The sequence below is a fragment of the Ruditapes philippinarum genome, unplaced genomic scaffold, assembly GCF_026571515.1.
Source record: "Ruditapes philippinarum isolate M1 unplaced genomic scaffold, ASM2657151v2 ctg370_1_1_1_1, whole genome shotgun sequence".
Classification (NCBI taxonomy): domain Eukaryota; kingdom Metazoa; phylum Mollusca; class Bivalvia; order Venerida; family Veneridae; genus Ruditapes; species Ruditapes philippinarum.
Genome location: NW_026852008.1, coordinates 864711 through 876148, shown reverse-complemented (window position 1 = coordinate 876148; position 11438 = coordinate 864711). Strand labels below are relative to the sequence as shown.

At 32.4% G+C, this 11438-nt stretch overlaps 1 protein-coding gene across 1 annotated transcript; it reads left to right on the top strand.

Annotated features, from left to right (window-relative positions):
• The first annotated feature begins 606 nt into the window (after window positions 1-606).
• Window positions 607-4261, top strand: LOC132746496 (uncharacterized). Its single transcript, XM_060735679.1, has 2 exons — window positions 607-1297; window positions 3571-4261. Exon 1 carries the CDS (start codon window positions 652-654, stop codon window positions 1291-1293), a length of 642 nt encoding a protein of 213 aa, XP_060591662.1. The 5' UTR covers window positions 607-651; the 3' UTR covers window positions 1294-1297; window positions 3571-4261.
• Window positions 4262-11438: the final 7177 nt, after the last annotated feature.

The following is an 11438-nucleotide window of genomic DNA, read 5'->3' as shown; positions in this document are numbered from 1 at the left end:
CAAGGTCAAGTAAGAAGAAAAAGGGAAAACACATTCTAAGTATAATGAATTGAGCAGACGTTTTTCTGTTATTGAAGACATGTTACACAAAATGTTAGATAAGGAACAGTCTCGCCCTCGTGAGGGAAGTTCTAGGGACTTGACAAATAAGTCTACAGTTTCGGTACAAAATTCGTCATAAAGACGATTATTTAGCGATAATGAAAGTGATTTAGAAGACAAAGTTTCTATTATGGGTCATGGACAAATTTCCCCACGTGAATATGACACTGAAAAATCAGACTCTGAGTTAGAAAATTCTGCAAGTGCTCTTTCACAAAGAGAAGAACATTTATCAGATATGCAAAAGAAATGTCTCATTGACATGTTTGGGGATGATGCCCTGGTTAAGAAGAATGAAAAAAAGGTGGTTTGGTGTTAGATTCATCACAAATCGAAGTGTTAAATAACAGTTACAGATGTAAAGAGCCAAATTTTCTGTCAGCGTTTTCTGAGGAAATTTTGATCTTTTTCCTGTGGACAGTCAATCGGAAAAATGGTTACAGGTGCCTCCTCTTGATTCTTTAGTTGAATGTTGCTTAACTAAACGTTTTGGAAACAGCCTCTTTTGTTAAAAGTAAAGGCAGGACTTTATTTACTCAGCCTTGTAAAATGGTAGAAAAAATTGCTTACAAAGGGCAACAAGCAGCTCGTCTAGGTTTAATTATACAGATGTACATCCAACAGAGCTTAGGTAATTTTCTACAGTTTCTGGAATCAGACGATTTCAATAAAGAGAAGGCAACCCAACATGTTAAAGATGTGTTTGCCATGTCAACTAAGGCTCTTGACCAGTTAGGTCGTTCAGAGGCGTTCCACCATGTTATCAGAAGATCGGTAGCTATGACAGATACTGCTCTTTTTGAGCAACCAGACAATTTGGAATTTTCTAATTTACCTTTAACTGGTGAGGGTGTGTTTGGTGCCGGTTTAGAGTCTTTGTTAAAAGCTCGCAAAGAGAAAAAGAAACAGATTGACGATTTAATTCCAGATGTTAAAAGGTCTGGCTTTAAAAGGAAGTTCTCGGGTGCCCAACCAGATTCGAGTAAAAGACCTACTCCAGATAGATTTTTTGACAGGCCGTCAGCTTCTACTTCTAAGTGGGATAATTTTCGTATCCCAAGACTGTCAAGAGATAAAACTGACAGCAGACCGCAGTCATCATATAAGTCAAGGGGCAGTTTTGGTAGTTACCCAAGACGATCAACATCCTTTCCAGGTAGAGGAAAATTGGCAAAATCAGATGGAAAATGACTCTGTAAGTATAATTGCAAAATGGCCGGAGATACCCGTTGGGGGGAGACTTTCACTATTCCTTCCAGAATGGGAGAAAATAACCACAGACAAATGGGTTTTAGAAATAATCCAACACGGTTACAAACTGGAGTTTCTAAAAATACCACCTTTTCAGGGTATAAAACCTACAAAAGTTCCTTTAAAGGACGAAACTGTTATAAACACAGAAATAAACAATCTTTTAGACAAAAAAGCTATAGAAATTGTGTCTCCCAACAAAATTCATTCAGGTTTTTACAGTACGTTGTTTCTAGTGACAAAAAAGACTGGGGATTTGAGACCAGTCATAAACTTGAAACCCCTCAACGAGTATCTCCACAAACAACATTTCAAAATGGACACATTATCAAAAGTTTTGAACCTTGTCGAGAAAGGAGACTGGGCTCTCACTCTAGACTTAAAAGACGCATATTTCCACATAAAGATATTCAAGGGTCATCGGCAATATCTCCGCTTTCAATACAAAGGTGTTGTTTACCAGTTTCGCACACTTTGTTTCGGTCCGACAAGTGCACCAAGAGTTTTTGTCAAAGTAATATCTGTAGTGGTGGCCCACCTACGAAAGCTCAATGTGCGTCTTGCCAGTTACCTGGACGATTGGTTACTGGTAAATCAAAAGAAAGATTTTCTTCTAAAAAACAGAGCACTAGTTCTCAGTCTCCTTTATCGACTAGGTTTCATTGTAAACAAAAACAAATCACAATTAGTACCAGTTCAGTCGTTGACTTACATAGGGGCTCAGTTCGATTTGATAAACGGCAGTGTCTCTCCAACTCTAGAAAGATTAAAAAAGTTAAAAAAATCTGTGTCAAACATTCTGGCGGGTCAAACAACAGCCAGACATTATCTGATTTTATTGGGCACAATTGCATCTTGTCTAGAAATGATTCCGAATGCAAGGTTGTTCATGAGACCAATTCAACTGCATTTGCTTCAGCATTGGAGTCCACACAGAATGGTTCTTTCTCATGTGGTTCCTTTAACTCCTCAGCTGATTTTAAATCTAAATTGGTGGTTACTGGATCAAAACATAGCAAGGGGCAAATCTTTTCTGAAAGATGCCTTTCCAGTTACAGTGACCACAGATGCAAGTGGCAAATGGGGTTGGGGTGGTCACATGGACAACCTAACTTGTCAGGGTCAGTGGACCATAACACAGAAGTTATTACACATAAACTGTCTGGAAATGATGGCAGTGATGTTCAGTATTCAGCAGTTCCTGTCTCACTTGAAGGGTTGCAATGTACTGGTCAAATCGGACAATACTACAGTTTGTCAGTACATAAACCATCAGGGGGGGGGACAAGGTCTGCTCAACTGAACAGTATAACTTGGGATTTATGGCATTTGGCTCTGAAGAACAATATCAAGTTAAAAGCAGTTCATATAATGGGTATAAAGAATGTGTTAGCAGACACTTTGAGTCGGGAACTAATAAGGGAAACAGAGTGGTCTCTGAACAGTACTGTAGTAGAGAAAATATTCAATCTTTGGGGTCAACCAATGATAGATCTTTTTGCCACTCACAAGAACAAGAAAACTCTCCTGTTTTGTTCTTGGATTCCCCATCCACAAGCCTTTGCTCAGGATGCCCTGTCAATTGCATGGCAGAACATGTTTGTGTATGCGTTCCCGCCATTGCCTCTTATTCCCAAAGTTCTCAGTCACTTGAAGAAATACCGATGCACTATGATTCTCATTGCTCCACAGTGGCCGAGACAACATTGGTACACACAGATACTTAATCTCTTGATAGCATGTCCATTGAGACTTCCATGCATTCCGACTCTTTTAACACAATGCAAGGGGAGGGTTCTTCATACCAACCAAGAGAAGTTGAGTCTGACTGCATGGTTGTTATCGACCGAAAGTTCATGTCAAAAAACCTTTCTGAAAAAGCAAGAAAACTTTTGGCCAAATCCTGGAGACATGGTACTCAAAAAGACTATAAATCTAAGTTCAGACAATTTTGTAGCTGGTGTTGTGAACGGCAAATTGATTCATATACAGCCTCTTTAACTGATTGTGCAGACTTTTTGACACATTTATTTGAAAAAGGCTTACAATATCGCACTATTAATGGATACAGATCCATGCTATCATCAGTTTTAGCACCTGTGGAGAATATTCCTATAGGTCAACATCCTTTTATTATTCGCCTTCTTAAAGCTGTTTTTAACGAACGTCCTCCGATTAAAAAACTTGTGCCTGAATGGAATCTTCTTTTCATTTTAGGATGTCTGGAAAAAGCTCCATTTGAACCTTTGAGAGATGTACCATTGAAGTATTTAACATGGAAAACCTGTTTTTTACTGGCTATAACAACTTTTAGACGTTGCAGCGATCTACAGTCTTTACAATTAGGTGAAGGCTCTGTTAATGTTCAAAAACATGGACTTACATTTATTAGACCAGGGTTATCTAAGCAGGATAGACCAAATCATTGTGGTAAAAACATTTTTGTTCCTGCGTTGCCAAACAAGTTTTTGAACCCTAAACGTTGTTTAACTTACTATTTAAAAAGAACTGAACCTTTTCGTATTTCTGAAAATGGACAAGATATTATCAAGTTATTTTTATCTATGAAAAAACCACATAAACCAGTGACAGCGCATACAATTTCAAGATGGTTAGTGGACATTATCAAATTTTGTTACAAAAAGGAGAAAAAATCTATTGGGAAAATTAGAGGACATTCTACACGTAGCATTGGACCTTCATGGGCGTTATTCAAAGGTGCATCTCTTCAACAGATAATGGAAGCGGCAGATTGGTCAAGGGAGACCACTTTCACTAAATACTACTTAAAGCCAGTAAATGTAGATTTCATGAAGCTGTGATGGCACACAGCTGGGTATATATTGAATATAATGTGTGGTATCTCCTATCTTGCGGATCGCAGGGTTGTTATGACTTTTTTACTTATGTACTGAAATTAGTACTTGTATAGGATGTGTTTGTACATAAAGAAGTACTTGTACTTCATGGGGTATTTATGAGAATTGGGAATTATATTGTTATGAAGTCTTCATCAAGTCTTTTGCTGCATTCACTCTACTCTTATGTGGTGAGTAAATTATCAAATATTTGAAATATTTTTTATTAATACATATGCATGTATGTATCCAAATGTATTTTTTACTAAGATCTTTGGTGGGAATTTATAGATTAATATGTGTTAAATGACTCCCACCACCTACATTACTGCTATAAAATCTAATTAATTCCATAATATTATAGTAATGTCGGGTAAGTTTATTTATGTAAAAAAATTGGAAAATTTGTTTTACAAATTAGAGTTTTATGAATAAATAATACTTACCTGACATTACATGTTACCCACCCTGGGACCTACCCCACTAGTCATTTAGTATTTTGTTGGCGAACACTTTCGCCAGATAAAGATGGGTTTCAACCGGAAGTTACCTACTAGAGGTCAAAAGTTTATCTTCCGGATATGAGTCTTTTATGCGGATCAAGAGAGAGAAATCCCATGATATAGTAATGTCAGGTAAGTATTATTTATTCATAAAACTCTAATTTGTATAACAAATTTTCCAATTTTGTTGGAAAAAATGATGAAATGTATTGATCGTTATAATGCGGAAAACTGCAGTCTGTCTACTCTGATTTCGTATGGCGTATATATATATATATATATATATATGGATATATCATTTAACAAAAATATATTATTTATAATTATTTATATATATTTATATAAAATACATTAAATAATCTGAATATTATCATTTAGTGTATTTTTTTTTGGTGTCCTCGTTTGTACCAAACGTTTTAATATTCTACATATCCTTTAATAGAATATCATGCTATCTGTGTTTCCGTTTAAATGACACGACTTTGAGACAAAGATGCAAACTTTCTATATATAGGAGAAAATAAATTTTGGTTTATTTATGGGAAAATCACCGTATAAGTCAGCCAGCATTCGCTCTTGTGTAGGTGGAAAACATGCTGTATAAGCATTTATCAAGGTATAAAAATTTCATCACTGGTAATGAATAAGCAAAACATGATAATTATCACAGGAAACCGTCAGAATTATATTTTTTGCAATTAAAAAAGAAAATAAATAAACAATGACGTGTTTTGCAGATTGCATAACCACGTACACCACTAGTTTCTGTGTTCATACGTACATATAAATGAATATTTATAATTTATATTTATATACTTTTTCTTTGGGGGTGTTTTTGCCTATTGTTATTCCTTGACTAAAGATGGAGCAAATTTACAACATCGGACAAATGCAACAGAGAGGTTTAACCCATTATTGCATGAGCCTTTTCTGATAAAATAGGGAAAACGTAATCAATATCGATTCTGTCTGAGCTAATGACATGACAAACTTCTATTATGAATTTAAAGAACGATAAAGGAATATTTCAACCATGTATTGCATGAGAGGTTAAGAGTTCCGAACATTAGATTTAATTTAACTTAAACATTCTATTGAAAACGATCTACATGGTATTAGGAATAACAACAGTATTCTATGTGCAATAAATGATGGAAAATAAATATAATAAGAGGCTTGTATTAATCGTAGATTTTGTTTGTTGTTCCTTTGCTCGAAAGTAGATAATATTTTTATTGTACATAACTTAAAGGTTGCATCACAAGTAATACTGCTTATTACAGTGTATATCCAGAAACGCAGAAATGTGAAACGCAGAGTTACGCAGACTTGTGCAATTGTATGACCGAAACGAGACTCATGGCAAGTACATGAACCCATATATTTTGTAGTTAATCAAATTAAAAGAAAAATATTTATTAACATACACGGCTACTGTGACATTATATCAGCATAACTGGAATATGATCAATCGTGAGAATGATGACCTGGCTAGCGTATTGAAGGCGACTTTTGTGTTTCGTCAATATGTATTAATACGTATATAATTCACTATTTTAAGATATTTTGCTTACCTGAGACATTTACTTACTTAACTACGTACTTGTGTCATATTAGATAGAATCAATATGAGACAATTTTTTTTCGAGGAAACGCCAAGTTTGTGAATGACGCACCGATGTAACGCTGGTTACCTCATAAAAGTAACCTGAATCATACTTTATCTGCTTCTAAAAGTAGTTTTGAAAATGTCTTAGATATACCGAATATTATAACAATAACGTTTTAAATGCGTTATTGCACTTATAAATATCGACAAAACACAAAATAAATATATTTCTAGAAATATTTGTAATGTTATTTAAAAAGAATACTGTAACAGCAGCTGTATGCCGTATTCATTTATTTTACTTTAAAACATTTTGGTCCATTTACTAAACGTGTTACTCATTCATGCCATAGCTGCATATAGTTGGAGTTAATTTTACAAAATTCCTGCTTATTGCTGTACTAGATACACCGAGTGTTTACATTGATGCTTAAAGGACATCTCTAGATTATGAGATTATGTCTTAACGGTTTTTAATGTTTTATGGGCATTTAGAAATGTCGTAGAATTGTATAATCTAGATATCTTTTGCCAATAATTAGGATTTACATATGTTATACATATTTTGTCTTGACGTAGATAATTATTGATATGAAAATATGTAATACACAATATAATTTTATATCAACTTTAGTATTAGAATCAACAACGATGATAAACAGATACATTCAAAATATTCTCTCATGATTCTCTTAAAATTTTAACAGTTTCAATGATAATAGCCAGCTAATGCTATGCAAAAAACATCATATTAAGACTTTTTATACCGGATGTTTTAGGGCGGTTATGACGTTCTTAAATTGTCCGTGTTAATAAATAACATATTTGATATTTATTACATGGATAGTAATAGTTCTATAAACTAGTCGATGCGCAGTTAAACACAATCAACGAATTTAGAAGCCAGAAACTGTTGCTTTATTATTAAGACAATTTTGCAAAATTTAGCATTTGCAAAGTATTTGATGCATAGTTAAACACAATCAACACATTTTGGAAGTTATATCGCCCTTGTTTTATTATATTATTTTACACGATTTTGCAAAGTTTGCATACTTACGAGTACAAATATATAGGATACCGTCTTTCTAAATTGTCTAGTTTGTTTTCGAAGTTATAAATTTTGCCCTGTCTTATAAAGTAAGAATACTTTTTTAAACATTTGTATTGATTTCAAAGTATCTTAACGTTTTCAATGTCAGCGATTATTTTCAATTAACGTTGTCAATCATCGTCAAATGTTTTAAATTTAATGCATAAGTCCAACAATGAAGTTTAAAATGTTCATTGTGTTTGAAATAACACATTATTATATCTATACATTCCGGTAGAAACTACATAACATTAGCAACTTATAGATAAAATACTGAAACAGCTGTGATTTTTATTAAGGTATACAGTACAGTTTGTTAAATGATGTTTCAAATGGAGAAGTACCCGATATACTAGTAAATAAATTCACAGATTTTCTACATTTAAATGGGAAGAAATACTATGAAAGCTGCACATAAAGTAAAACTGTGTATTTTACCAGTACAGACGAAAACAGGCAAAAGTGGTATAACGGAGTGTGCAAAGAAAAACATGAATTGTTTAAAAAGGCAATGTTTGAATATAATATCAACCCAAATGATGAGAAAAGAATGAACGTTTATATCAAGAAAATGGACTATAAATATTATTGTCGTGAATGTAAAAATAATTATGATGAAACATTTGCCCAATCTCTAAATACAATAAAACATAAATCACCACGTGAATTCTGGAAGACGTTTAAACAGAAATCGCCAGGAAATCGGGGTGAAGAAATAACAGTTGACTCTTTTTATGAACATTTTAAAAATCTTTCTATAAATCATGATTAACGTGAAACTAATAACGATTGCGATGACTTTGTAAAATCTTTCTTAAACTCAGAAGGCAACAATGCTACATTTGAAGAACTTGATAAACTGATATCTGTGGAAGAGATTGTTCTAGCATCAAAAAGCTTAGGTAGTAATAAAGATTGTTCTGCTGATAACATCTTATACGAATACTTTACATGATGTATAAATGATATTGTGAATCCTTTACAATTGCTGTTTAATTATATTCTTGAAAGTAAATCTTTCCCAAAATGTTGATCATCCGGTATTATTATTCCTTTACATAAAAAGGGTGATTCAACAGACCCGAGTAATTAAAGGAGAATTACGATAACAAGTTGTTTTGCTAAGTTTTCACAGTGATTATAAATAACAGGCTGAAGAAATGGTCTGTAGAAAATGACAAAATTACGGATGCCTAGTTTGGGTTTAAAGCAGATTATAGCACTGTAGATGCCATTTTTATATTACATTCTTAAAAGGCAAAGCACTACGGGCTATGAGCTCATTATTTAATGTAACAAGAGATAAGCAAGTTCCCATTGATATTATGTTCAACCTGTTTGATGCATATGTTCTACCAATTCTAAATTATAGTTGTGAGGTATGGGGTAGCATACCATCGGACAATTTGGAAATTGTACATTGGAAGTTCTGTAAATGGCTGCTTAATGTGATAATGTCAATTAATACTCTTTCATTGTTTGCGGATGTAGGCCGATTTCCATTATACATGTCACGTCATGTATGTAAGAATTGTAAAATGTTTTATAAAAAATATGTCAAAATAAAACAAGCAATTGTATATAAAAATTATATTGTTAATTGTCAGAGATTGGAGATAGAGTCAAAGTCTAATACTGTAAATTGGTTGTCTAAAGTCAAAGCACTTTTGCAAAGTGCTGGATTTAATGATGTGTGGATGTATCCAAAATCAGTTAATCTAAATATATTTATACCAGTCCTACATGGTCGTTTAAAAGATATTTATATCACAAACTGGCATTCTAGTGTACATATTTGTTCTTCTTTGTATTTGTATAAACATATCAAAACCGATTTTAGCAGGTCTAAATACCTGGATATTGTTGACTCTATGAAATCAAGAAATATATTAGCTAAACTTAGATTATCATCTCACAATTTATTCATAGAAACAGGTAGACACAATAATATTGATAGAAATGACCGGAAATGTACTATTTGCAACAATAATGACATCGAAGATGAATATCACTTAGTATTGATTTGTATTTTGTATGATTCTCTTAGAAAACAGTATATATCCAACTATTTTACAAGAAACCCTAGCATGTTTAAATTTTTTAGAATTGCTGAATTCAGAAAGGAAGTCAGTGTTAACAAAATTAGCTATATATTGTAACAAGGCTTTTAAATTAAGATTTGATTCTTTGAATGCCGGATAATGCTTTATAAGACCACCTTGTTGTATTGTTTGAGTTATATAAGGATTGTATATATTACATGTGTTGTATTACACTCTCACTAGTTTATTTCATTTATTGATATGCGTTTACCATTTTTCATATTCATGCATGTATATATTTGTTGTATTTGAAGATGAGCTGTATATGCTTAATTCAAAATAAAATATATGTTCTGTTCTGTTCTGTACTGTACAAAAAAGAGCAAATTCATTGTCACATTGTCTTTGAAATGTTGATGCTTATTATTTATTGGTGTTTAGATATATAATAACATAGGTGTGGAAATGTAATTTATTTGACATAAATTGTGTATTCAGTATTAAGAAGGTTTTGCTAACAAATATATCGGTGATGTTTATTTCAATTTATTCATTATATAGAGGTGAATGACTTATTTTCAATTATGATATTTTTGGATCATTTCCTTGTTGCTTTTCTTAAAGGTAAATTATTTATAGTATATTTCTTGTAACTGTCGGGAAGTGATTTAATTCACAGAAACAATTACTCATTTACAGAGTCTCAGAAAAATGTCCAACTTATTTATCTTTATTTCTAAACCCTGTATATATTGTATTATAACTCAGTACATATGTATAATCACATTTGTTTTTATAGTACTTACCAAAATAGATATTTCGTAGCATTTTTTAAATTTATTTATACATTTGTTATACGTTTTAACAAAAGCCTTCCACATCTGAACATATTCATGTAATGAAAAATATAAGAACTGAACATCATTGCGTCAGAGTTAAGATTTTATAAAAAAAAAGTGAATAATTTTGTAATTCCAATAGAGATTTTATTTAATAATTTGTCACAGTATCGATGATATGTTACAAATATAATTCTGTGACTTTAAGTCTTGATCAGAGTTTGAGACAAATAAGTTACGGTGTTACAATGTAATGTTGGGTCGCCCTTGACACTATCTGGTTATCAGTGGTGGGTTCCTCTTTGAATTAAATATGCTCTGATTTACACCCTGATTTAATTGACTTAATTTAAACATGAATATAGAAAATTGGACTCACCTCAATACTTTCCCCATCATATATAACTATTTCGGAGGGTTGCCTACACTTATTTAGTATTTTTAAAGGATACAAAAACTTTGTCTAGAGTATTTTTTGTGATTGAATGCCTCATTTATTATAACGAGAAGTCTAGAGTTTTATTGGTAACAGATTAGATTCACGTCTGTGGAACTACTTTCTTGTGTCATAATTGTAGAAAAGATAAGATATATCGGTTACAATAGTGTGAAACTGAGTGGTGTACTCATTATCATGCATTTATAATCCATCCTGTCTGCACAATGTTGCACCTACTCCACTGAGTGTAAAGGTGTTGTTTTTACCAATTGATTCGTTCCACTGTCTTAAAATAATTACATATATATTTATGACTATCAATATACATATAATATAGGAACAAAACTCTCAACTCAGCTATATTGGTCAAACAATATATTAAGATAAAGTCATAAAGATAAAAGAATCAAAAGCTATCAATATACATATTACGTAGAAACAAAAAACCCTCAACTAACTCAGCTATATTGGTCAAACAATGTATTAGGATAATTAAAAAACCTTTATAAATATTGAAAAATAATACTTCTTAGTGTATCTTATTCGAAAGGATCAAAATCTCAAATAATATTCTTTTTCATTCTCTTTCAAGGAACTTTGAACATTTCAGTACCGAGATATTGTATCCGAAATTATTCAGCGGTTTTGTTTTATGCAAATTGTTTAGAATGTAACCAATATCTTTCCTTTGTGACAAGGAAC